This window comes from Argentina silus (assembly GCF_951799395.1).
Source record: "Argentina silus genome assembly, chromosome: 8".
NCBI classification, from domain to species: domain Eukaryota; kingdom Metazoa; phylum Chordata; class Actinopteri; order Argentiniformes; family Argentinidae; genus Argentina; species Argentina silus.
In genome coordinates, this window is record NC_139662.1 from 23,663,580 (window position 1) to 23,691,252 (window position 27,673).

The 27,673-nt window shown below is 46.0% G+C and overlaps 3 protein-coding genes and 1 long non-coding RNA gene across 8 annotated transcripts in view; 3 read left to right on the plus strand and 1 right to left on the minus strand.

Moving 5' to 3' along the window:
* mybpha (myosin binding protein Ha) overlaps positions 1–2,059 on the plus strand; it is a 21,440-nt gene extending 19,381 nt beyond the window's left edge. For all 3 annotated transcript variants that reach the window (XM_083674376.1, XM_083674375.1, XM_083674377.1), the window contains 2 exons: positions 1,475–1,661; positions 2,004–2,059. In XM_083674376.1, coding sequence (XP_083530502.1) covers positions 1,475–1,661; positions 2,004–2,038 — 222 coding nt within the window. In that variant the 3' untranslated portion in view covers positions 2,039–2,059. The remainder of the gene's footprint in view (positions 1–1,474; positions 1,662–2,003) is intronic.
* Positions 2,060–4,375: 2,316 nt separating this feature from the next.
* Positions 4,376–5,129, plus strand: LOC310809035. The gene is made up of 2 exons (XR_014554387.1): positions 4,376–4,408; positions 4,761–5,129. It is a non-coding gene; the product is annotated as an uncharacterized lncRNA (long non-coding RNA).
* Positions 5,130–6,875: 1,746 nt separating this feature from the next.
* Positions 6,876–24,507, plus strand: LOC310808474 (Fc receptor-like protein 5). Of its 3 annotated transcripts, none has more exons than XM_083675399.1 (22): positions 6,876–6,930; positions 7,539–7,583; positions 10,439–10,720; positions 10,977–11,267; positions 11,963–12,247; positions 12,931–13,221; positions 13,919–14,203; positions 14,875–15,165; positions 15,821–16,105; positions 16,803–17,093; positions 17,575–17,859; positions 18,113–18,403; positions 19,101–19,385; positions 19,639–19,941; positions 20,241–20,525; positions 21,396–21,510; positions 21,706–21,866; positions 22,074–22,175; positions 22,415–22,474; positions 22,918–22,977; positions 23,114–23,179; positions 23,574–24,507. In XM_083675399.1, exons 1-22 carry the CDS (start codon positions 6,903–6,905, stop codon positions 23,639–23,641), a joined length of 4,455 nt encoding a protein of 1,484 aa, XP_083531525.1. In that variant the 5' UTR covers positions 6,876–6,902; the 3' UTR covers positions 23,642–24,507. The 3 variants fall into 3 exon arrangements, with proteins under 3 accessions (XP_083531525.1, XP_083531526.1, XP_083531527.1); XM_083675400.1 differs by having other exon boundaries at positions 23,117–23,179; XM_083675401.1 differs by lacking the exons at positions 19,639–19,941; positions 20,241–20,525.
* Positions 24,508–24,667: 160 nt separating this feature from the next.
* Positions 24,668–27,340, minus strand: apobec2b (apolipoprotein B mRNA editing enzyme, catalytic polypeptide-like 2b). Its single transcript, XM_083675402.1, has 3 exons — positions 26,995–27,340; positions 25,779–25,959; positions 24,668–25,104 (listed from the first exon to the last, which is right to left on the minus strand). The coding sequence occupies exons 1-3, from the start codon at positions 27,333–27,335 to the stop codon at positions 24,757–24,759; spliced, it is 870 nt and encodes a 289-aa protein (XP_083531528.1). The 5' UTR covers positions 27,336–27,340; the 3' UTR covers positions 24,668–24,756.
* Positions 27,341–27,673: the final 333 nt, after the last annotated feature.

A 27,673-nucleotide genomic window follows, 5' to 3' on the forward strand; every position in this document is an offset into this window, starting at 1 on the left:
GGGGGGGGGGGGGGGGGGGGTATAGGAGGGAGAGAGATAAGACCTCCTGTCCCCCTCATGTGGGTATGTGTCTATCGGTTGCTATCAGAGGAGGCTCTATTTCAGCCACCCTTCAGACAAGACCGTTCAGACAAGACCGTTCAGACAAGACCGTTCAGACAAGGGGGGAGAGAGGAGGGGAGATGAGAGGTAAAGAGAGAGAAAGGCATGAGCGATTGTTGAAAAATTAGGCTCATAAGTGTAAAAGTCCCTGAGGTTAGCCACGTTAGCGCCTGTCCTCTCCTCTGCGCTGGTCTCACCCCGGGGTCTGGTCCAGAATCCTTCCTACGGGAGGGGCAGAGGGACACACTGAGCTAGGTTTGGGAACCTATAGAAACCTGTGTGGCTGTCACACCATGAGGGGCCGACACCATCGCTCCCCCACTCACCCCTCCTGTCCCCTCAGCTATGCTATGCTATGCTACATTATATTATGCTATGCTATGCTATGCTACGCTGCGGGTTGTGTCACTGCCTCAGCCTGGCTGGGTCCGAGACACCCTCGGGACCCTAGAGAGAGAGGGGGGGGGGGTCTGTGTTACAATAGGGGAGGGGGGGTTGAGTGGGGTGTGTCTGTGTCACAATGGGGGAGGGGGGGTTGAGTGGGGTGTGTCTGTGTCACAATGGGGGAGGGGGGGGGTTGAGTGGGGTGTGTCTGTGTCACAATGGGGGAAGGGGGGGGTTGAGTGGGGTGTGTAGGAGGGGGGTATGAGTGCTAGAATGCTATGATTCTAGAATGTGCCCCTGAGGCTGTAATAAGGGATGTTGCCCTGCGTGGGGAAGCGTCTCCAAGGAGCCGTTAAGAGAAGTGGTGAGGCAGCGGGAAGGGGAATGAGAGGCAGTGGGAATGAGAGGCAGTGGGAATGAGAGGCAGTGGGAAGGGGAATGAGAGGCAGTGGGAAGGGGAATGAGAGGCAGTGGGAAGGGGAATGAGAGGCAGTGGGAAGGGGATGTGTGAGATTCCAGACTGTTCCCCCGAGGAGCAGCGCGTTCCTGGGTCGGGGGCTTTGGTTACCCTCCCCACACGGACAGACAGGGACGGACAGACTGGCCCGCTGGGAGGAAGGAACAGTCAGACAGACACTTCTTTACCTCTTTACAAACTCAACCAGATTTGTAGTCCCTGGGTTAATATATATAATAATAATAATAATAATAATAATATATGCAACTTCCATTGCAGTGTGTGGATACATTTATCAGTATATATGGTCCCAGCGGGAATCAAACCCACAACCTAAGCGTTGTTAGTGCCATGCTCTACCAACTGAGCCACAGAGGACCACAACGTTGGCCATGCCTAGTTCTCCATAAAGATCTGAGAGACGAGACATGGGAGATGTAGTCCACAGCAAGGGCCACACTGTCCAATAGCAACAGAAATGTCCAGTCACAACAGGTGCTGATCCCTCCCTCTCCCCCCCCCCCCCCCCAGCCTAAGATCGAGTGGATGAAGAACATGATGGTGATCTGTGACGACCCTAAGTTCCGCCAGAGCTCCAACCAGGGCGTGTGCTCTCTGGAGATCCGGAAGCCGTGCAGCTTCGACGGGGGCGTGTACACCTGCAGGGCCAAGAACTCCCACGGAGAGGCCACCATCGCCTGCAAGCTGGAGCTCAAACGTGAGAGTCACTGACCTTTAACCTCTTAAGATGAATGCCCGACATCCGCCTAATAACCAGACCCAAACTAAACTGCTTATAACATCAGAAATATGATGATCAGATGCGAAAGCAGGATGCCATGTGACAGGTAACACCTTGAAGTTTTGTGTGGATATGCTCAGATCATAGTTCAGAATAACATACCACACATGACAAGGAGATAAAGGGAACAATAATGAAATGAATAATGACATTAAAGCAGAATTATGGGCGTGTCCATCATGACCGGTCCATCATGACCTGTTGTTAAATCATCATTTCAACGATCCCCCTGTTTCTGTTCTCTCTCTCCTCCCACAGAGGTTATTATTCCAGACTCTGAGAAGGGGAAGTAAAGCTACAACCATACACACAGGTGAGTAACACACACACACACACACACACACACACAACCATACACACACAGGTGAGTAACACACACACACACACATAGACGCACCCTAACCCCCACCCCCCAGATATTTTGGTTGGCGTAATCACACAACCTGCTGATGCTCTCTCCAGCACCATCAAACTCATAGCATCACATTAGAGGATGACTCTGAGACCCCCCCCCCCCCCCCCAGCCACTCCAGACCCTCTCCCCCAGACTCCTTACCCCTCTAACACCCCACCCCCCACACCCCACCCTCCCAAGTCTCATCTGTCCCAACACAGCCCCAGCATGGAGACGCTTTGAGACGCGGTAATGTGGCAAAGATTCATGTTAGCCAAATTGCAATACTGAAAAGCAAATGCCTGCTCATCCCGACATTGATATGTCTGTATGTGTGTGCAAACTGTTAGGCAGCTGCAGTGGGTTTGTCCTGGCTGGTTTACAGGCTGGTTTAATGCCAGTGGAGCAGGGAGAGAGCAGGGAGGAGGGAGCAGGGAGCAGGGAGCAGAGAGGAGGGAGCAGAGAGGAGGGAGGAGGGAGGAGGGAGGAGGGAGCAGAGAGCAGAGAGGAGGGAGCAGAGAGCAGGGAGGAGGGAGTAGGGAGCAGGGAGCAGGGAGCAGAGAGGAGGGAGCAGAGAGGAGGGAGGAGGGAGGAGGGAGCAGAGAGCAGAGAGGAGGGAGGGAGGAGGAATGGAGCCATGTGCAGCTATCTGGCTGTTCCTAGCCCGGCTCCTCCCTCCCTCCCTCCCTCCCTCCCTCCACAGAGGAGAGGACACTCACAGAACTCCTAAAAACACAGACGGGAGGGGCCAAGGAGGGGGAGGACAGAGGAAAGGGGGATGTAGAGGAAGAGAAACCGATTGAGAGTGTGACTGGGAGAGAGACAGGAAGAGGGAGAGAGACAGGAAGAGGGAGAGAGACAGGAAGAGGGAGAGAGAGAGAGAGAAGTGTTAATGGTTTTGACGTGGAGGAGATGTTTCTACCACGGTGGATGGTTTTACACTGCTGTTAACGCCGTGTCGTTTTACAGAGCTACTGTACATCCAGAGGTAGTCAGGGACCAATCACATCACCTCGTCTTGGTCAGGTGACGCTACTTTAGGCTTTGCTCTCCTGCTGTATCACGGCAGTTGAAATGACCTTTCCCTACACCGGCTCTCCTCTCTCCTCCCTACCTCCACCCTTAGAGTTCTCTGAGAGTTCCAGAACGCTCACCACCTAGAGGGCCAAGTGTTCTATGTGGTTGGTATTTACCTAGCAACAACACTTTGATTGGCTACAAAATGAAGCATCATCATTGGTGCGTTTCTGGTGAATAAAGTCACCCTTGGCACTCTGGAATGTTGACAGTTTGGGCGACTTTATTCACCCTCGGCACTGAAGGAGTTAAACCTATCCTACCGTCCAAACCTTGCCCTCCTCTAATCCCTCCCTCCTCGACTAAGCAGAACAAGGTGATTGGTTTAGAGGGTTAGGGGGGTTAGAGGGGTTAGAGGGGTTAGTGGGGTTAGAGGGGTTAGAGGGGTTAGAGGGGTTAGAGGGGTTAGAGGGGTTAGCAGGGTTTTGAGGGGTTAGAGGGGTTGGTGGGGTTAGAGGGGTTAGTGGGGTTAGCAGGGTTTTGAGGGGTTAGAGGGGTTAGAGGGGTTAGTGGGGTTAGCAGGGTTTTGAGGGGTTAGAGGGGTTAGTGGGGTTAGAGGGGTTAGTGGGGTTAGCAGGGTTTTGAGCTGGGTTGAGCTGTTTCTCTGTGTCATTGCTGTTCTGTCTCAGTGTTCTGCTGGTATGTTGGGAGGATGGGAGGTGGGGGGTGGGGGGGCAGCTGTCCCCCCCCTAATGACCAGCCATACATGGAAGGCTCCTCATGGGGAGTGTCTGTGGATGGGTGTCTTTATGGGAGGAGGGGCGGGGGGGGGCGGCGGCGTTTAGCTTCTAAAAATGACTTCATACGATCCACCGCACAGACAAACTCTTCACATTACCATGAGTCAACAGGCAGAGAGCAGCCAGCCAGGAGAGAGAGAAGAGACAGCAGATAAGGGGTTAACAGGGCAGGAAGCAGCGTAGATACCGCCTAGTGTCACAGGCCATAACGGATCCATTCTCCTGCTGAGAGGGCTTAAAACACACACACACACACACACACACACACACACCATTCCCAACACAACTAACAGGATAGAAACAGCCCCCAGCCCCTGAAAGACAGCATACATTTCTTCCTTTACCAGAACCGCCAGTCAGAGGCTGAGAGTAGGTCATGTGGGAGTGTCTTACTCTTTTAACCCCTTCCTGCTTTCTTCCAGGACCAGCGGGAGTCAAGGCTTTGTGTAAAGGTGAGTCTGCGTGAGAGAGCCTGGCCTATCTGTGACATCCACCCCAGTCCACCCCAGGCCTCAGAGGCTGACATCCACCCCAGGCCTCAGAGGCTGCTGGACATCTTTAGATGGTTAATTGTGTCTCTGTGTGTGGAGGACGGCTCAGGTTCAAGTCCAGCAACCTGCAGCAGCAGCTGTTTTGACCTCAGTTAGTCACATCTTTGTATATCATTCTGTATCATGCAAACATGTGCGTGTGTGTGTGTGTGTGTGTGTGTGTGTGTGTGTGTGTGTGTGTGTGTGTGTGTGTGTGTGTGTGTGTGTGTGTGTGTGTGTGTGTGTGTAACTGACCCTGTGTTTCTCTCTCCAGAGTGTTTGTGTAGGTGAGAGAGGTTGTGTACATAATGAAGAAGAAAAGGTCAGAAGGTCAAACAGAGTGACTCCGTCTAGCTCCGCCCCTGCCTTTCTGCAGGGAAACCCTGTCCCAGAACCCAAACAAAGTGTCCAAGACACAACCAAGAACACACACATTAGAACCGCTGTATTTTGTATGCTTAGTAATGTATACTAGTGACATGTATCTAGGGATGTATCTACAGCTTTTCATGGCTGTGTCCATCTGCTGTTTTATGAACCTCTGTCTGTACCCAGTAAGGCAGGAGTGAAGGAATGGACACGTCAGAAACATGTCTGTAAGGAAGTGCAAGGATGTGCATTAAACTGTCTTTTTTGACTCTGAGTCAAAGTTTCAGAGGATTTTGTCTGTTCCTTTGTCTGTCCTCCTCTCCTCGCCTCAAACAGCTTTCTCATCCCTCTCTTTCTCATCCCTCTCTTTGTCATCTCTCTCTTGGACAACCCTGTTTCATATCAGTCCATCCAGATAACGTGCATGTCTCCACATTTCCTGGTCATAGGCTTTAAAATGCAATAAATGCATTGTTGTCGTTGGTAGTAGGAAGAGCAAGGGGCAAAAGCTTCTGAGAACGTTGATTTCTAACGGGATACGGAGGTGCTATTTGACACCGTAGATGTTGGTGCCAGGGCAGGTCTGCGTCTGTAGATGTTGGCCAAGGGTCAGTTTGTCTGTTTGTGTTGACGTTAACAGAGATGCCTGAAGTACCTCTCAATGTTTATGCAGCGTTCAGATTACATGTTGGATCAGTGGTGGGACTCTTCTCACAATCAGAATCTTAATTAGACACAGACACGTTACTGTGTGTCACTCTGTCACACTCATCACTAACATTGATATCATGTTATGAGATTCGTTTGGCCAACGTAGATGTCAGCAGTATTGTTGTTACCAGGCAGAGGATGATGCTGTTCTAACACAAATGGAGGATGATGCTGAACTAATAGCACACAAAGAGAAACGCCCTTCAGAATGTCCTCATCCTCTTGGAATGCTTTAGACGTGGGAAGACCGGAATGTACCCAAAAAGATACCCCTCTGTTCATTTCTTTTATATATTTTAAACACGTATAAATTAAACATCCACTACCAAACATCCACTACCAAACATCCACTACCAAACATCCAGTGCAGTGGCCATTAGAGTTAAAGGGTCTGATAAAGAGAGGCTATTTCCTGTGTGCTAATACTATACTGACACCTGCTGACCAGACCCGGTATAACAGGGGTACGAGTCTCATCAAACAAGTTGACTTGCTGTTTCACTGACTGTCATCATCGTTTTTACATGGAACCTATTGAGCAGGAAGCCACACTCTTACCATCAGTCCTGGCCACACCTAGTGTCTGGTACAAAGGCAGTTGTGAGAATTCAGCCTCTGTGAAAACAGTTCAACTCGACAGCCACAGACACAACTGATGCTGTTTTTGGGAAACCACAGAAACACCTGCTGCTGTTCCTGGGGTTTCACTCTGACACAGAAAGAGACAGGGTATCTGTGTGCCACAGCAAGAGACACAATAAAACTAGGCCCTGTGTGTTTGCGTGTGTGTGTGTGTGTGTGTGTGTGTGTGTGTGTGTGTGTGTGTGTGTGTGTGTGTGTGTGTGTGTGTTTTCTACCTGATTGTTGGTTCAGTGTGGGATATATCCACCAATGTCATCCATTTGTTAAATCTACCAACTGTTTGTAATTACAGATTAGTGTCATTTTAAGCACACAACCAGGTCTATTGATGTGGCACCTTTCAGTGTCTTAAGTAGTTGAGTCAGTTTTAGTCTTCGATCAGTTCCCTCTCCTCTCTCTCTGGGTGTAGACAGACACATTTATGTTGTCAAGACAACCCATACCAACGTTTCACCACGCCATTTCCTGTTATTTCAAAGAAAGCGTGTCAGAGACAAGCAAGACAGATCAGAGTCACAGGCCTGAGAAGAGCTCAAAGACCTTCCAAAAGCCACAGCCACAGCCACACACACACACACACACACACACACACACACACACAAACCACTGTGCATACATCACCCTTCTTTACACAGAAAGAGGTAGCTGAGAGATGTGTCACCTTCTTCCGACACAAAACACTCGATGGAACATCATGTGTCTTTACAAGGTCCTCATCATATGTAAGTTACCACAGTTATCATATGTAAGTTATATGTAAGTTACCACAGATATCATATGTAAGTTACCACAGTTATCATATGTAAGTTACCACAGATATCATATGTAAGTTACCACAGTTATCATATGTAAGTTACCACAGTTATCATATGTAAGTTACCACAGATATCATATGTAAGTTACCACAGTTATCATATGTAAGTTACCACGCAGTAGCATTCTGTTGAAGTTATCTGGTATGTTTCCTCTCTTCCGGCCTGTCTACTCTGTGTGTTTGTTTCTACCTTGATTCTACATCCATTTCAACTTTTGAACTGTGGTCTTTATGTTCATGGTGGGTGATTTTCACTATGCTCTGTGCATTGGCTTTGACAGATGTCAGTTAAATATGTCCCCATAGAAGCCGAGAGGAGACATGGCATTCTGGCTCTGGCATTATGAGCAGACAGAACTGGCAGGGGGTGTTTAGAATGGCACCTACCGCTGATCCTCTCTAGCACATTCCTTCTGTGGTCGTAGCTAATCATCAGGGAGGTCATAATAATCTGCCGTTACTGTTTTTCCAAACTGTTTATTGAACCGGTCCTTCCTGCCCCCCCTCTTCTGACAGCTCTCAGCTCTCTCCTGTGTTCGGCAGACGAGGCAGACAGAGATGGTAAGAAATATGTTCCTTGTCAATAATGTTTCCAAGATTGTATCATGAAGCTATGCATTCTCTGTTGGCACGTCTTCTACCAGTGATCACTGGTATTCATGAATTAGTTTTTGTTGTCTGGGCTACCCTCTTAAACTGAATGCCCTATTTGACAAACTTCCGCCTAAAAACCAGACCCCAGCTATAACCTGATGATCAGATGCAAAAGCAGGAAGCCATGTGACAGGTAACACCTTGAGGTTTTGTGTGGATATGCTCAGATCATAGTTCAGAATAACGTACTACACATGACAAGGAGATAAAGTAAACAAGAATCAAATTAAAGCAGAATTTGGGCCCAATTATGGGCCCGTCCGGTTTAAGAGGGAGATGCTCTCCACGTCCTCTGAGAGCAGCAGCTGTCAGCAGAGGGCGACCAGGGAACTATCTGTGTGGAGAGGAACGACGATGTCGCCCCCTGGCGCTGTCATCACCTCTGCTCATTTGACCCCCCCATGGAAACCGGCCCCACGCTCGGCTGATATCAACTGATCCTGGATCAGATCTGAACTGCTTTTAGCTGCTGATCCACTCCAAACAAGCTCACAAGACCACGTGACCATCGAGCAGAGGGACGTGAGCGCGCGTTCAAGGTCGTCAAATCAACCACACACTCTGCAGCTTCGCCGTGACAGTGAGTCACTGGGCTGAGATGGTATCTGGAACGAAACATAATCCCGTAATGTCCTTTAAATCAGACCAAACATGGCCACAGAAAATAACAGATGCAGTTTACTGAATAAGGAAGTAGTTACCATAAAGTAGAGCAAGAACAGTGTTGTCCCAACCCCCCCCCGCCCCCCCTTGTGTCTGTCCCAACCCCCCCCCCCCTTGTGTCTGTCCCAACCCCCCCCCCCCCCATTGTGTCTGTCCCAACCCCCCCCCCCTTGTGTCTGTCCCAACCCCCCCCCATGTCTGTCTCAAAGCATCCATACTCCTGATGACTTTAAGAATCAGAACATCTATCTAACTTCATTACAGCCTGTGAAGATGCACCCTGTGCACTGTACAGCTGATAGCCAGGCTAATTATATATACGGTCTGAGGGGGAAATACAGCAGACAGATTTATAAATATTGTTTTCTCTCTATTCATCTTTACTCTCTATTCATGGCTCATGTTCACACTGACTTCTGGTTAGACCCTAACTGCATTTCGTTGTCTCTGTACTTTGGACTCTGCACAATGACAATAAAGTTGAATCTAATCTAATCTAATCTAAAAATCTTTGCAAGCAACTTTGCAAGTTTAACCCTAACCTCAGTCGCAACATTATTTTGGTCTTTAGCCATGAACTTCTACTCTTAGCCACAGCTTTTACAGCAGTACTTTCACTTCAACAGCAGGTTAATGATCGTCACCTCTGCACTACTCAAGGACTTCAAAACTGGAACTAGCTTAAGCGTACTAACTAACTAACTGTAACTAGCTTAAGCGTACTAACTAACTAACTGTAACTAGCTGAAGCTAGTTGTACTGTGTGTATTTTCTCCTCCTATCTTAAGCGTGTACTGTGTACTGTGTGTATTGTCGGATTACATTTTTCTTACATGTAAACTCACAGTGCTGCTGTCCCACTGCATGGCCGTGCTGGAAAGTGAAAAGTTTGAATCTTGTCGAAGTTGATGAGCAAGAAAGTTTGCCATTTTTCCTCGATGTTGGGTTAGGGTTAGGGTTAGGGATAGGGTCAGGGTCAGGGCTAGGGTTAGGGTTAGGGATAGGGCTAGGGTTAGGGATAGGGCTAGGGTTAGGGTTAGGGTTAGGGTAAGGGTTAGGGATAGGGATAGGGTCACGGTCACGGTCAGGTTTAGGGATATGGTTAGGGTTAGGGTCAGGGTTAGGGTTAGGTTTAGGGATAGGGTTAGGGTTAGGGTTAGGGATAAGGTTAGGGTCAGGGTCAGGGTCAGGTTTAGGTTTAGGGATAGGGTTAGGGCTAGGGTTAGGGCTAGGGTCAGGGTCAGGGTTAGGGTCAGGGTTAGGGTTAGGGTTAGGGATAAGATATGAACTGATCCTATATCAGGGTCTGGTGTTAACTGATGTATTTACAGGAGCTGCTGACACACTCCAAACAACATGACCATCAGGTTGGGTGTGAGGTAAGAGGAAGGTTTTAGTTCAGGTGTGAGGTAAGGGGGTTTAGTTCAGGTGTGAGGGTGTACTTGGCAGCATCCATTTTCCCTTCAATCCTGACCAATTGCCCAGTCCCCGCTGAAGAGAAACATCCCCACAACATAATGTTGCCACCACCATGCTTCACAGTAGGTATGGTGTGTTTTGGGTGGTGTGCTGTGTTTGGTTTTCGCCAAACATAGCGCTTGGAGTTCAGTCCAAAAAGTTCAATCTTAGTCTCGTCTGACCATAAAACCTTTTTCCATATGGCAACAGAATCTTCCAGATGTGTTTTTGCATAGCACAAACGAGAGTGAGTGTGGCACTTTTTCAGGAAAGGCTTCTTTCTTGCTACCCTGCCATACAGGCCAGCTTTGTGTAAAGCTTGTGAGATTGTTGTCACATGCATGATGACTTTCTATAGGCACTGTATGTAGAGGAGCTTGGGAGGCAAAGACTGACCATCCATGAGATGAAAATGATAGTTGTAACCATGTCACATTTATCTGTACAGCGCTTTTTTCTGTTCGAGTGAGATCAGTATTTACACAATAAACTCAGCAAGGCAGACTTCAGCTTACTGGAATCTGGTTTTGAGGGGGCTCAAAAAGACAAGGACGCATGGTTAGTTGCCATGGAAGATATGAGTCACACTTCCTAGTTAGCCTAGTTAGCGTACTAACCTTCCACCACGTCTCTGTTGCCAGTGGAGAGTGTGACCCCAAGCCTGTCTCTGGACCCCCCCAGTGGGCAGATCTACCTGGGGGAGAAGGTTGTGCTGGTCTGTAGCGTCCAGGACAACCCCTCTGGCTGGGAGTATCTGTGGTACAAAGACAACCAACTAGCAGCACTGACCACCACTGACACCAGTAAGACCAGTCACACTATCAGCTCTCCTGTCCTGACTGACAGTGGGACGTACTGGTGCAGGGCAAAAGGAGGAGCAGGACTGTCCCAGTACAGTGACGCCATCCAGTTACAATTCGCTGGTGAGGCTCCAAGATCCAAAACAATCTTAGATGCTTATGAATATCTCGTTTATTCATTTTTGAATGTTAAAATATCTTCAATAATGCGGCATGTCTTTAATTGAAAGGGCTGCATGTTCTGTCCCTTTTGAACATTTTAAAAATGATTTCAAGCTCTTTGATCTCAGTTCTCATCCAGCTCTTATCTGAAGCAATACAACAATATTTCTATGATCCGCAAATTCACATTTGACATTTTTCTAATTTATTTTTACAGAGCTACCCGAGCCATCCATAAACCTGCAGTCAGGGTGGTTAGATGTGTTCCCTTCTGAGAAAGTGGAGATGAGCTGTGGGGTTCAGGGAAGCTCTGATTGGTCCTTCAAATGGTACAGAGAGGAACAGGAGCTTAAAGCAGACCAGTCTGTGTCCCTGGGGTCAGAGGGAGCGACTCTCGCCTTCATCTCTACAAACACACACTCTGGAGGATACACCTGCAAGGGAGACCACAAGACCAGACCTACTGTCACTACTAGACCCAGCAAACCCCTCACTGTTAAGGTCTATGGTGAGTTCTGTGTTTAGGACTTAAGAGACTGTGGGCCAGTTTCACAGACAAGGCTTAAGCCTCGTCCTAAACTAAAAAGCATCCTCAGTGGCAATTTGCCATTGAAAGTGTGAATTAGTCCAGGACTAGGCTTAAGCCTTGTCTGTAAAACCGGCCCTGTATGTATCAGAAGTGATTTACAACCTGAAACCTCTAAGTGTTTAAACACTCTTAAGATGGTAGTTACTAGTAAAGTAACATAGTTACTAGTAAAGTAACATGTAGGTACTAGTAAAGTAACATGTAGGTACTAGTAAAGTAACATAGTTACTAGTAAAGTAACATGTAAGTACTAGTAAAGTAACATGTAGGTACTAGTAAAGTAACATGTAGGTACTAGTAAAGTAACATAGTTACTAGTAAAGTAACATGTAGTTACTAGTAAAGTAACATAGTTACTAGTAAAGTAACATGTAGGTACTAGTAAAGTAACATGTAGGTACTAGTAAAGTAACATGTAAATTTGTCATAAGGCAGTAGATCATTTTTAGCTCAGTGTCGACCCTTTTCAAGAAACTTTATTTTTTCTTTCATGAGATGTAAAACATTATGTTGCTTGCTGATGTAAGTTGCATTCATTATCAATGGTGTACAAAATATATTAACATGTTGATCAGACACAAAAATATATGCATTTGGTCCTTTTGATCATTTAGCGAACAAGCCCAAGCCCCTGGTGAGCCAGGACCCAGGGTATGAGGTGATGTATGTGGGAGAGTCAGTCTCCCTCAGCTGTAAAGTGGATCTCTCCTCTGGCTGGGAGTATCTGTGGTACAAAGACAAGCAGGGAGCAGCACTGACCACCACTGACACCAGTAAGACCAGTCACACCATCAGCTCTCCTGGCCTGACTGACAGTGGGAGGTACTGGTGCAGGGTCAGAAGAGGGAAGATGCCATTTGAGTCTGAGGACAGTGAGGTCCGGACTGTAACCATATCTGGTAAGCCCTCTTATCTAGACACCTTCTTACAGTATTCTTCTGTCATGGTTCTGTCTGGCCACCAGGGGGTGGCAGAGATCAACCCAGAGACTATTGGCTCACAAGTGTTGGCAATTGCTAACTTGAATCCTTCCCTTTAAGAAGTGTGTTTTCTGTTGTTTCCTTTCTCTTGGTTTGGAATCCTCTAGATTGTTTCTTTTGATGTCCCTGTATTTGTATTCTCTAGTGTTCCTGTGTTTGGTTATTTCTCTCGTATTTCCTTTGTTTCCTGTGGAATCTGAGTGAAGTGGCCTATTTGCCTTTGAACTGCATACACTCTTCAGGTCTCCTCTCTGTGCTTGGGTCCGACCCCACACAAACTCACTTCTTCTCCCAATCCAGAGAGTGAGCGACCCAAATAGTTCCCTCCTAAAGACCTCTTCACCCCCACTACCCCCCTGTACAAGTTTCTCTCCTGTTAATGAAAAAAAAAAATCCTTCTTCCAGCATTGTGACTGCCTATGGCCCCTGGTCTGAGCATTGATTACTTTATCTTATGATGACTGATGGATAGATGATTCACTTACTTAAACAAATGTATTTGTTGTAAGTCGCTTTGGATAAAGGCGTCTGCTAAATGCCATGAATGTAATGGATGTAATGGATGTAATCATGACTTGTGTCCTGTGTTTTGTTCTGTGTAGACCCTCCTGTCCCCTCTCTGGAGCTGCAGTCAGGGTGGTTAGATGTGTTCCCTTCTGAGAGAGTGGAGATGAGCTGTGGGGTTCAGGGAAGCTCTGATTGGTCCTTCAAATGGTACAGAGAGGAACAGGAGCTTAAAGCAGACCAGTCTGTGTCCCTGGGGTCAGAGGGAGCGACTCTCGCCTTCATCTCTACAAACACACACTCTGGAGGATACACCTGCAAGGGAGACCACAAGACCAGACCTACTGTCACTACTAGACCCAGCAAACCCCTCACTGTTAAGGTCTATGGTGAGTTCTGTGTTTAGGACTTAAGAGACTGTGGGCCAGTTTCACAGACAAGGCTTAAGCCTCGTCCTAAACTAAAAAGCATCCTCAGTGGCAATTTGCCATTGAAAGTGTGAATTAGTCCAGGACTAGGCTTAAGCCTTGTCTGTAAAACCGGCCCTGTATGTATCAGAAGTGATTTACAACCTGAAAACTCTAAGTGTTTAAATACTCTTAAGATGGTAGTTACTAGTAAAGTAACATAGTTACTAGTAAAGTAACATGTAGGTACTAGTAAAGTAACATGTAGGTACTAGTAAAGTAACATGTAGGTACTAGTAAAGTAACATGTAGTTACTAGTAAAGTAACATGTAGTTACTAGTAAAGTAACATGTAGTTACTAGTAAAGTAACATAGTTACTAGTAAAGTAACATGTAGTTACTAGTAAAGTAACATAGTTACTAGTAAAGTAACATGTAGGTACTAGTAAAGTAACATGTAGGTACTAGTAAAGTAACATGTAAATTTGTCATAAGGCAGTAGATCATTTTTAGCTCAGTGTCGACCCTTTTCAAGAAACTTTATTTTTTCTTTCATGAGATGTAAAACATTATGTTGCTTGCTGATGTAAGTTGCATTCATTATCAATGGTGTACAAAATATATTAACATGTTGATCAGACACAAAAATATATGCATTTCATCCTTTTGATCATTTAGCGAACAAGCCCAAGCCCCTGGTGAGCCAGGACCCAGGGTATGAGGTGATGTATGTGGGAGAGTCAGTCTCCCTCAGCTGTAAAGTGGATCTCTCCTCTGGCTGGGAGTATCTGTGGTACAAAGACAAGCAGGGAGCAGCACTGACCACCACTGACACCAGTAAGACAAGTCACACTATCAGCTCTCCTGGCCTGACTGACAGTGGGAGGTACTGGTGCAGGGTCAGAAGAGGGAAGACGCCATTTGAGTCTGAGGACAGTGAGGTCCGGACTGTAACCATATCTGGTAAGCCCTCTTATCTAGACACCTTCTTACAGTATTCTTCTGTCATGGTTCTGTCTGGCCACCAGGGGGTGGCAGAGATCAACCCAGAGACTATTGGCTCACAAGTGTTGGCAATTGCTAACTTGAATCCTTCCCTTTAAGAAGTGTGTTTTCTGTTGTTTCCTTTGTCTTGGCTTGGAATCCTCTAGATTGTTTCTTTTGATGTCCCTGTATTTGTATTCTCTAGTGTTCCTGCGTTTGGTTATTTCTCTCGTGTTTCCTTTGTTTCCTGTGGAATCTGAGTGAAGTGGCCTATTTGCCTTTGAACTGCATACACTCTTCAGGTCTCCTCTCTGTGCTTGGGTCCGACCCCACACAAACTCACTTCTTCTCCCAGTCCAGAGAGTGAGCGACCCAAATAGTTCCCTCCTAAAGACCTCTTCACCCCCACTACCCCCCTGTTAATGAAAAAAATAATAATAATAATTCTTCCAGCATTGTGACTGCCTATGGCCCCTGGTCTGAGCATTGATTACTTTGTCTTATGATGACTGATGGATAGATGATTCACTTACTTAAACAAATGTATTTGTTGTAAGTCGCTTTGGATAAAGGCGTCTGCTAAATGCCATGAATGTAATGGATGTAATGGATGTAATCATGACTTGTGTCCTGTGTTTTGTTCTGTGTAGACCCTCCTGTCCCCTCTCTGGAGCTGCAGTCAGGGTGGTTAGATGTGTTCCCTTCTGAGAGAGTGGAGATGAGCTGTGGGGTTCAGGGAAGCTCTGATTGGTCCTTCAAATGGTACAGAGAGGAACAGGAGCTTAAAGCAGACCAGTCTGTGTCCCTGGGGTCAGAGGGAGCGACTCTCGCCTTCATCTCTACAAACACACACTCTGGAGGATACACCTGCAAGGGAGACCACAAGACCAGACCTACTGTCACTACTAGACCCAGCAAACCCCTCACTGTTAAGGTCCATGGTGAGTTCTGTGTTTAGGACTTATGAGATTGTGGGCCAGTTTCACAGACAAGGCTTAAGCCTCGTCCTAAACTAAAAAGCATCCTCAGTGGCAATATGCCATTGAAAGTGTGAATTAGTCCAGGACTAGGCTTAAGCCTTGTCTGTAAAACCGGCCCTGTATGTATCAGAAGTGATTTACAACCTGAAACCTCTAAGTGTTTAAACACTCTTAAGATGGTAGTTACTAGTAAAGTAACATAGTTACTAGTAAAGTAACATGTAGGTACTAGTAAAGTAACATGTAGTTACTAGTAAAGTAACATGTACGTACTAGTAAAGTAACATGTAGGTACTAGTGAAGTAACATGTAGGTACGAGTAAAGTAACATAGTTACTAGTAAAGTAACATGTAGTTACTAGTAAAGTAACATGTAGGTACTAGTAAAGTAACATGTAGGTACTAGTAAAGTAACATGAAACTTTGTCATAAGGCAGTAGATCATTTTTAGCTCAGTGTCGACCCTTTTCAAGAAACTTTATTTTTTCTTTCATGAGATGTAAAACATTATGTTGCTTGCTGATGTAAGTTGCATTCATTATCAATGGTGTACAAAATATATTAACATGTTGATCAGACACAAAAATATATGCATTTGATCCTTTTGATCTTTTAGCGAACAAGCCCAAGCCCCTGGTGAGCCAGGACCCAGGGTATGAGGTGATGTATGTGGGAGAGTCAGTCTCCCTCAGCTGTAAAGTGGATCTCTCCTCTGGCTGGGAGTATCTGTGGTACAAAGACAAGCAGGGAGCAGCACTGACCACCACTGACACCAGTAAGACCAGTCACACCATCAGCTCTCCTGGCCTGACTGACAGTGGGAGGTACTGGTGCAGGGTCAGAAGAGGGAAGATGCCATTTGAGTCTGAGGACAGTGAGGTCCGGACTGTAACCATATCTGGTAAGCCCTCTTATCTAGACACCTTCTTACAGTATTCTTCTGTCATGGTTCTGTCTGGCCACCAGAGGGTGGCAGAGATCAACCCAGAGACTATTGGCTCACAAGTGTTGGCAATTGCTAACTTGAATCCTTCCCTTTAAGAAGTGTGTTTTCTGTTGTTTCCTTTGTCTTGGCTTGGAATCCTCTAGATTGTTTCTTTTGATGTCCCTGTATTTGTATTCTCTGGTGTTCCTGCGTTTGGTTATTTCTCTTGTGTTTCCTTTGTTTCCTGTGGAATCTGAGTGAAGTGGCCTATTTGCCTTTGAACTGCATACACTCTTCAGGACTCCTCTCTGTGCTTGGGTCCGACCCCACACAAACTCACTTCTTCTCCCAGTCCAGAGAGTGAGCGACCCAAATAGTTCCCTCCTAAAGACCTCTTCACCTCTTCACCCCCACTACCCCCCTGTACAAGTTTCTCTCCTGTTAATGGAAGAAAAAAAAAGAAATCCTTCTTCCAGCATCGTGACTGCCTATGGCCCCTGGTCTGAGCATTGATTACTTTATCTTATGATGACTGATGGATAGATGATTCACTTACTTAAACAAATGTATTTGTTGTAAGTCGCTTTGGATAAAGGCGTCTGCTAAATGCCATAAATGTAATGGATGTAATGGATGTAATCATGACTTGTGTCCTGTGTTTTGTTCTGTGTAGACCCTCCTGTCCCCTCTCTGGAGCTGCAGTCAGGGTGGTTAGATGTGTTCCCTTCTGAGAGAGTGGAGATGAGCTGTGGGGTTCAGGGAAGCTCTGATTGGTCCTTCAAATGGTACAGAGAGGAACAGGAGCTTAAAGCAGACCAGTCTGTGTCCCTGGGGTCAGAGGGAGCGACTCTCGCCTTCATCTCTACAAACACACACTCTGGAGGATACACCTGCAAGGGAGACCACAAGACCAGACCTACTGTCACTACTAGACCCAGCAAACCCCTCACTGTTAAGGTCTATGGTGAGTTCTGTGTTTAGGACTTAAGAGACTGTGGGCCAGTTTCACAGACAAGGCTTAAGCCTCGTCCTAAACTAAAAAGCATCCTCAGTGGCAATTTGCCATTGAAAGTGTGAATTAGTCCAGGACTAGGCTTAAGCCTTGTCTGTAAAACCGGCCCTGTATGTATCAGAAGTGATTTACAACCTGAAACCTCTAAGTGTTTAAACACTCTTAAGATGGTAGTTACTAGTAAAGTAACATAGTTACTAGTAAAGTAACATGTAGGTACTAGTAAAGTAACATGTACATTTGTCATAAGGCAGTAGATCATTTTTAGCTCAGTGTCGACCCTTTTCAAGAAACTTTATTTTTTCTTTCATGAGATGTAAAACATTATGTTGCTTGCTGATGTAAGTTGCATTCATTATCAATGGTGTACAAAATATATTAACATGTTGGTCAGACACAAAAATATATGCATTTGATCCTTTTGATCATTTAGCGAACAAGCCCAAGCCCCTGGTGAGCCAGGACCCAGGGTATGAGGTGATGTATGTGGGAGAGTCAGTCTCCCTCAGCTGTAAAGTGGATCTCTCCTCTGGCTGGGAGTATCTGTGGTACAAAGACAAGCAGGGAGCAGCACTGACCACCCCTGACACCAGTAAGACCAGTCACACCATCAGCTCTCCTGGCCTGACTGACAGTGGGAGGTACTGGTGCAGGGTCAGAAGAGGGAAGACGCCATTTGAGTCTGAGGACAGTGAGGTCCGGACTGTAACCATATCTGGTAAGACACAAAGAGAGGAAATCAGTTTGTCGATAGGTCACATTTTAATGTTTAAAATGTCTGTACTTCTGGACAATAATGTACATGTAATTCCATATGTTGTGAATAACTAGACATCTATTCAATTCATTTTCCCCTGTGGGTTTAGATTTTCAAATAATTCATAGCAATTCTTTGATTATGACTATTGTGACTGTTGTCTAAGAACCATGGAATACATGTGTTTCTCCTCCATGTTCTTCCCTCTCTGTAGCTATTCCTGTCCCCTCCCTGGAGTTGAGGTCAGGGTGGTTAGATGTGTTCCCTTCTGAGAGAGTGGAGATGAGCTGTGGGGTTCAGGGAAGCTCTGATTGGTCCTTCAAATGGTACAGAGAGGAACAGGAGCTTAAAGCAGACCAGTCTGTGTCCCTGGGGTCAGAGGGAGCGACTCTCGCCTTCATCTCTACAAACACACACTCTGGAGGATACACCTGCAAGGGAGACCACAAGACCAGACCTACTGTCACTACTAGACCCAGCAAACCCCTCACTGTTAAGGTCTATGGTGAGTTCTGTGTTTAGGACTTAAGAGACTGTGGGCCAGTTTCACAGACAAGGCTTAAGCCTCGTCCTAAACTAAAAAGCATCCTCAGTGGCAATTTGCCATTGAAAGTGTGAATTAGTCCAGGACTAGGCTTAAGCCTTGTCTGTAAAACCGGCCCTGTATGTATCAGAAGTGATTTACAACCTGAAACCTCTAAGTGTTTAAACACTCTTAAGATGGTAGTTACTAGTAAAGTAACATAGTTACTAGTAAAGTAACATGTAGGTACTAGTAAAGTAACATGTAGGTACTAGTAAAGTAACATAGTTACTAGTAAAGTAACATGTAGGTACTAGTAAAGTAACATGTAGGTACTAGTAAAGTAACATGTAGGTACTAGTAAAGTAACATAGTTACTAGTAAAGTAACATGTAGTTACTAGTAAAGTAACATGTAGTTACTAGTAAAGTAACATGTAGGTACTAGTAAAGTAACATGTAGGTACTAGTAAAGTAACATGTAAATTTGTCATAAGGCAGTAGATCATTTTTAGCTCAGTGTCGACCCTTTTCAAGAAACTTTATTTTTTCTTTCATGAGATGTAAAACATTATGTTGCTTGCTGATGTAAGTTGCATTCATTATCAATGGTGTACAAAATATATTAACATGTTGGTCAGACACAAAAATATATGCATTTGATCCTTTTGATCATTTAGCGAACAAGCCCAAGCCCCTGGTGAGCCAGGACCCAGGGTATGAGGTGATGTATGTGGGAGAGTCAGTCTCCCTCAGCTGTAAAGTGGATCTCTCCTCTGGCTGGGAGTATCTGTGGTACAAAGACAAGCAGGGAGCAGCACTGACCACCCCTGACACCAGTAAGACCAGTCACACCATCAGCTCTCCTGGCCTGACTGACAGTGGGAGGTACTGGTGCAGGGTCAGAAGAGGGAAGACGCCATTTGAGTCTGAGGACAGTGAGGTCCGGACTGTAACCATATCTGGTAAGACACAAAGAGAGGAAATCAGTTTGTCGATAGGTCACATTTTAATGTTTAAAATGTCTGTACTTCTGGACAATAATGTACATGTAATTCCATATGTTGTGAATAACTAGACATCTATTCAATTCATTTTCCCCTGTGGGTTTAGATTTTCAAATAATTCATAGCAATTCTTTGATTATGACTATTGTGACTGTTGTCTAAGAACCATGGAATACATGTGTTTCTCCTCCATGTTCTTCCCTCTCTGTAGCTATTCCTGTCCCCTCCCTGGAGTTGAGGTCAGGGTGGTTAGACGTGTTCCCTTCTGAGAGAGTGGAGATGAGCTGCAGGGTTCGGAACAGCCCTGGTTCGTGGCGAGACTGGTCCTACACATGGTACAGAAAGGGACAGAATGTCAGTGAAGACCAGTCTGTGTCCCTGGGGTCAGAGGGAGCGACTCTCTTCATCCTCTCTGCTACACACACACACTCTGGAAGGTACAAATGTGGTGGACAGCACAAGAGCAGGCGTGTCAGAACCGTACACAGCTCCACGCTCCAACTCAAAGTCTACGGTGAGTTTAGTATCATAGTGAATGCATCACTTACTGCAAGAAGGAAGATGTACGAGTCATTCTACTGCTTACACTCCCGAGGGCTGTTAGGGAAACAGTTGGACACTATTATAGAAAAGGTGCTCTGACACCCCTAAAGGTGAATGATTCAGCCCAATGGAAGTGGGAAATATGAGTTCTACACACTCTAATGTAATACACACTCTAATGTAATACACACTCTAATGTCCCCATCAAAATGTTCTGAGCAAAGACTGAGTAAATCAGTCTCGAAGAATGACAGTCTATTTTCCTTTTAGCGAACAAGCCCAAGCCCCTGGTGAGCCAGGACCCAGGGTATGAGGTGATGTATGTGGGAGAGTCAGTCTCCCTCAGCTGTAAAGTGGATCTCTCCTCTGGCTGGGAGTATCTGTGGTACAAAGACAAGCAGGGAGCAGCACTGACCACCACTGACACCAGTAAGACCAGTCACACCATCAGCTCTCCTGGCCTGACTGACAGTGGGAGGTACTGGTGCAGGGTCAGCAGAGGGAAGACGCCATTTGAGTCTGAGGACAGTGAGGTCCGGACTGTAACCATATCTGGTAAGCCCTCTTATCTAGACACCTTCTTACAGTATTCTTCTGTCATGGTTCTGTCTGGCCACCAGAGGGTGGCAGAGATCAACCCAGAGACTATTGGCTCACAAGTGTTGGCAATTGCTAACTTGAATCCTTCCCTTTAAGGGTTAGGGTTAGGGTTAGGACAGTGAGGTCATTCATCTGGATATCCAAGGTAAGATGAACTGCAGTGTTCAGTTCCTCAGTCAATTTAAAGGGATAGTTAAAATATGTCATTTGTGAACAATCATTTTTAAATGCATTTAGAATAAAAGCTAGTCCAGTATCCAATAATATATTCAATAGAAATTAACCCTAACCCTTACCCTAACCCTTACCCTAACCCTAACCCTAACCCTAACCCTAATCCTGACCCTTACCCTAACCCTAACCCTTACCCTAACCCTAACCCTTACCTTAACCCTAACCCTTACCCTAACCCTAACCCTAACCCTAACCCTTACCTTAACCCTAACCCTTACCCTAACCCTAACCCTTACCCTAACCCTAACCCTTTTTTTATTGGATGTATTTCTGTGAGAAAACTTTCCAACCAAAGTTACAGTCAGTCTCTATCGCAAACGCTTCAAAACATACTGTATTATTATTATTAAACATACTGTATTATTATTAAACATACTGTATTATTATTATTAAACATACTGTATTATTATTAAACATACTGTATTATTATTAAACATACTGTGTAATTATTAAATGTACCTCAATTAGGCCTTAGTGCCCTGTTAGACTCCAGAGGGTTTTAAGGTCATCCCTGATATGCCAGTCCAAAATATAACCATCAACCGTGGCCTCCACCTTTAACGTCCCTCATCTGTGTGCTCATCCCCTCAGTGCGGCCGTGGGCCGTGATGACCCTGGAGACCGGCTGGACAGACGTCCTCTCCAGTGACAGTCTGGCTCTCAGGTGTGAGGTCCTGGGGAGCCATGTCCACTGGAACTACACATGGTAAGACACAATAGCACTCCACACAACAACACAACATCGTACTGCACACTAAAACACCCTCCTCTACAACTGTGTAGAAATGACCCAACTTTAGTCAAGTATGACGTGTAATGATATGAATATTACAGGTATGTGACATGTTCCAAATATGTTTCTAAAAAACACACACACACACACACACAAACACACACGCAGGTACAAAGAGGAACAGGAGCTCCTTCTGAACCACTCTGGGAACCGGTACACAGTTACCCGTAAGGACGACCCGGCCCAGAGCCAATACAGCTGCCGGGGCAACCGCCTGGGGCGGCCATCTTACTCAACCCTCAGCCAGACCCTCAAGACCCACAACCTCGGTGAGTCACCAGGGAGGTTTTATCTCTGAGACTTAGATTAGCCAGTTGTGTAAGTCTCTGAGAATACGTGTTGAATGTAATTGTTTGATAGATGAAGACCTGGAAGGGAAGATGTGTGGATTATTCAGCACTGGGTCATAGTCATATCTCTCTCTCTCTCTCTCTCTCTCTCTCTCTCTCTCTCTCTCTCTCTCTCTCTCTCTGTAGTTCTGAAGAGAAAGGTACTTCTCTCCATCGCTGGCTGCCTCTTCTTCGGCATCATTATCGTCTTCATCGGATGCATAGGCCTTCGGCTGATCCGCAAACCAGGTAACGACCTTCAAACCATCAGTCAGAAACCAGGTAACGACCTTCAAACCATCAGTCAGAAACCAGGTAACAACCTTCAAACCATCAGTCAGAAACCAGGTAACAACCTTCAAACCATCAGTCAGAAACCAGGTAACGACCTTCAAACCATCAGTCAGAAACCCAAAGCCGTCACCTGTGTCACAAAGTTTCACAAAGTTCACATTCACAAGGTCTTTTGTGTTTATTTGGACCTCCAGTTGAGGAGACAAGAAAACCCGAACCGGACCTGTTTCTGTCCATGGCTGAGCTCAAGTCACGTAAGTAGACACACAGTGGCTTCAGAAAGTATTCAGATCCCGGAAGTATTCAAACCCCTTCACTTTTTACACATTTTGATGTGTTATAGGCTGCAAATGTATTAAAATAGCAAAGGGTCTGAGTACTTATATAAATGAGGTGTTTCTGTATTTCAATTTTTACAAGTTTCATACATTTGCATTATGGTTTTTTTTTTATCCATTTTAAATTGAGTCTATAACACAACGAAATCTGGAAAAAGTGAAGGGGTCTGAATATTCATTCAACTCATTGTTAGTAAGTTGGTTATTAACTATGGTCGTTCTTTATAGAATTCAATACAATCGTTTCAACATCATTGGTGATCAAGCCTCATTTGAGAGTCATTCCTAAAACTGTGTAAAGGTATATTGAATTTACCAACGGTTGTTTCCAAGATCAAGTCTCTGGTTTCTCCCTCCAGATACACCTTGCCCCCTGAACGACTGTGTCACTGAGACGGACCACATGGCTGGAGATAAAGGTCCGTATGCACGCGTTGGTCTCAATGGGACTCCCTGCTAAAATAAAGGTTCAATACAAATAAAAGCAAAACGTAGGTGTCGCTAAGACGATCTCCTCTTCTACCTCTCCCTCCCTGCGGTGCGGCCGCTGCGCAGCAGGTCCAGAGGAGGATGGCGTCTGCAGTGAGTCTACACCCCTAGGAGAGGATCCGGAGGACCAAGGTAAAGCGGTGGCCACAGCACAGATACTATGAGTGTTTGCTGGATGCACATATATATTATCCATATCAATACTATAATCATACTATAATCAATAATATCAGTGCATAATCATACTATAATCAATAATATCAGTGTATCGGGGGCGCTTAGTGGCATAGCACACTAATGCGCTTACCACGTAATCGCAAGGTTCCTGGTTCGATTCCGACCCTCGACATGTCTTGCATGTCATCCCTCCTCTCTCTCTCCCATCCCAATAAGGCAGAAATGCCCCAAAAACATATTTTAAAAAATAATTATATATATATATAAAATTATTTTTTTTATATATATATACGTATATATATAATATCAGTGTATTGTTTATCTAACGTTCTGTCTGGTCTCTCCCCAGCTCTGACATCTTTCATCCATGAGGAAGGAGAACAGACAGGAGGGATGATGTCCTTCAAGTCGATGTAATGAGAGTATTGACTATCCTCTCAGATAGCGTCATCGATGACTTATCAATAATATGAAGTAATACTCTGTCAGGGAGAGTGAACGGAGTGTTCTCTGCGTTCTCAGTCTGTGCTAATCTCCCTCCGCCCAATTCCAATCCCACCCCTGGCCTCTAATCTCTGCACTCGTCATTACCACTGTGCAAATGCCTGCTAACTTGCTCATCTGAGGGCAAGGGGCACTTCTTACCATTTTCGCTTCTACCTCCAATATCCAACCCTCTCAGGAGAACAAGTAGAGGTATAGGGTCTAGGAGTGGATTTGGAATTGGGCAATAGCCTGACTGTTATTCCTCAGTCAAAAACAAAGTCCTCAAAGCACAGAGATTGTAAGGTACATTTTTATTATATTATTATATATTATATTATACAATGTTATTATTTACTTATTTTTTTACATCAATGCTTTTCATTTCACATGCATTACATTTACTCCTTATTACGCATTTGTATAGAATTACATTATTCCTACATGGTATTCATATACATTGTTGAGTGTTGTACATCTGTTATATCATTCTAAAAGACTATATTATATATTCTAAAAGACTAAAAGACTGTATTCTCTGTAGATAAGAGCTGGTTGCTATCCAGGTGGTTCTACATGAATCCTATTGTTCGGTGAGGCTGTAGCGGTGTAAAACCACCACCAGGGGCAGCAGATTCCCCTCCCAGCAGCTTCAGGCCTAGAAGCTTTCTTATGTGGTTTGTTTTCAAGATGAGACTTGGCTAAAATATTTCTGATTATTGCATTGTACTGTACTATGTTTAATGTTGAGAAGCATTTGTACTTGTATTTTTTTAAAGAATAATTCATGAACAAAACAAGTGTTTTTTGTTTTTTTATAAACGCCCAATTCCCAGTTTGACTAATCAGATGTTGAGGAAATAACGTTTTATAACAAACAAACTGATAACTTAGTAAAAAGCACCAGTATGATAGAAACACATGTAGAAAAGGAGGCTGTTTGACAGGTTTGTGGTGTATGTGTGTGTGTGTGTGTGTGTGTGTGTGTGTATATAGATTGTTGTTGCGTATGCATGTGTGTGTGTGTGTGTGTGTGTGTGTGTGTGACTCTACTTTAGGATCCCGGTCAGTTTCTCAGTGTAGTACTCATAGTTATCCTGACAGTCCTCCCAGGGTGTGAAGCTCTGCCCCTCCTTCTCCACGTACGTCTCCCACACGTGCAGGAAGTGAGACGGGTTCATCATCCTCATCTTACAGCCGACGCCCACCAGGGCTCTCAGCCCTGCCTCCATCTCAGGCTCCTCCCACAGAAGGAGGCGGGAGCAGAGGATGGAGAGGCGGAGCTTCCTGCGCTGCTGCAGGATGTCGGTCAGCTTGGCGGCACACGCCACGCAGGGACTGGACGACACGTACCATGTGACCTCGCACTCCTGGGAGGAGTCAGAGTGAGGCAGCATCTGTATGGAGGGAGGAGTCAGAGTGAGACAGCACCTGTATGGAGGGAGGAGTCAGAGTGAGACAGCACCTGTATGGAGGGAGGAGTCAGAGTGAGACAGCACCTGTATGGAGGGAGGAGTCAGAGTGAGACAGCACCTGTATGGAGGGAGGAGTCAGAGTGAGGCAGCATCTGAATGGAGGGAGGAGTCAGAGTGAGGCAGCACCTGTATGGAGGGAGGAGTCAGAGTGAGGCAGCACCTGTATGGAGGGAGGAGTCAGAGTGAGGCAGCATCTGAATGGAGGGAGGAGTCAGAGTGAGGCAGCACCTGTATGGAGGGAGGAGTCAGAGTGAGGCAGCACCTGTATGGAGGGAGGAGTCAGAGTGAGACAGCACCTGTATGGAGGGAGGAGTCAGAGTGAGGCAGCACCTGTATGGAGGGAGGAGTCAGAGTGAGACAGCACCTGTATGGAGGGAGGAGTCAGAGTGAGGCAGCATCTGTATGGAGGGAGGAGTCAGAGTGAGGCAGCACCTGTATGGAGGGAGGAGTCAGAGTGAGACAGCATCTGAATGGAGGGAGGAGTCAGAGTGAGGCAGCACCTGTATGGAGGCGGAGAGAATGTGTTACTGTCTAAACGTCGGCTCACTCTCTGTGTGTGTGTGTGTGTGTGTGTGTGTGTGTGTGTGTGTTCATACCTGTTGAAAGAAGGCCTCCTCTGCATGTGCTCGTGCGTGTTCATCCTCCAGGTAGCCCTGCAGAGGCTCTGTGCTGCCCCCTGGTGTTTCCACCCGGAAGCACAGGAGGGTTTTGTTCCTTCCAGACGAGTACTCCACATTCCTGAACTGGAACTTGAAGTAGAATGGACTCATTTGCTCCCTGAGAGAGAGAGAGAGAGAGAGAGAGAGAGAGAGAGAGAGAGAGAGAGAGAGAGAGAGAGAGAGAGAGAGAGAGAGAGAGAGAGAGAGAGAGAGAGAGAGAGAGAGAGAGAGAGAGAGAGAGAGAGAGAGAGAGAGAGAGAGAGAGAGAGAGAGGAGAGGAGAGAGAGAGAGAGAGAGAGAGAGAGAGAGAGAGAGAGAGAGTGTGTGTGAGGGAGACTAGAAAGAAAGCAGGCGTCTCTCGTCCTCCAGGTGATCTATATATATATGACAGTCATTTTCCACACAACACAACACAGTTTCTCTGGTGAATAAACCATGTATGGGATACATGGGGTATTACACACACACTGATTCCTCTTTCAGGCCTGCAACCAAAACATCCCTCGTCTGTCTGTACACGTTCCAAGCTCTGGAGTGAGTCATGCTTCCAGAGAGGGACTGAGGACATGTTCCAGAAATATTCAATCCTTCCTTCCTCCTCATCTGTCATGAAAAGGATTCCACTCCTGGCAGTCACCAAACACGCCCAATCAGATGGGCACTTTTTCAAACTACGGATACGTAGGAGGGATTGTACAGTGTTAAACATCTCCTCTGTGCCTCTCTGACACCGTGAGTCATCTCTCTATTCTTACTGAGGCGGGAGCAGAAGGAGCAGGTGCTGGTGGTTAGTCCAGAACCCCGCGCAGTGGAGAAGTGTCAGGAAAACACATGCAGATCATCCCAAATACGGCCTCGTGAATCCATGAGGGAAACACTTAGGTTTGCTTTGTAATGGGAGTTGTTGGAGGATCAAATCAACTGTCTGACAATCTGTATGTCGAGAATCTGAGCAAGCAAGAGAGTGTGTGTGTGTGTGTGTGCCGACTCTGAGTGTGTGTGTGTGTGTGTGTGTGTGCCGACTCTGAGTGAGTGTTTGTGTTACTGTTGTTGTTGAGACAAGGCAGCGTGTGTGTGTGCGGCAGCGAGAGACGCAATAAAACGAGGCAGTGTGTGTGTGTGTGTGTGTGTGTGTACAGTTGATCTTACCCACCCTGTCACAATCTCAAATGGCGGCAGCTCTATGGGCTGAAACTCTCCGTTCTCTCCTCCTCCTTCCTCTCCTCCTCCCTCTGCTCCCTCCTCTCCTCCCTCTGCTCCCTCCGCTCCCTGGGTTCTCTCCTCCGTCGTCCCCCTGCTCTCCTCCTTCATCCCCCCATCCTCTGGCGGGGGCCGCTGCTCGACCGCCTGATCAGACTTCTTCACCGCCTTCACCTTCCCTTTCTCCTTCCCTTTCTCCTTCTCCTTCTCCTTCTCCTTGTCTAAATCTGTTTTGTTCTCTACTTTCTTCTCCTTCTTCTTCACTGCGACCCGGCTGGTGTTTCTGTCCGCCATGACCGTGTGTGTGTGTGTGTGTGTGTATGAAGAGAGACACTGTACATGTGTGCTCCTACTGAAATAGACTATTGTGTGTGTTGGTGTGTGTGTGTGTGTGTGTCCGAGACAGAGTTAGGTGGCTCAGGAGCCACTCCCCCTTTTTCCATGCTTGGCTATTAAAAGGCCAAGTGACAATGTTGAGAGAGAGAGAGAGTGTGTGTGTGTGTGTGTGTGTGTATGTGTGTATGTGTATGTGTGTGTGTCAGAGGATAGATCAGCCATAGTTGACACAAGGCAGAATGAAGGAGCTGCTATAACAATGAGGAAGATGTCAATGACATTCAATTGTTTAACAA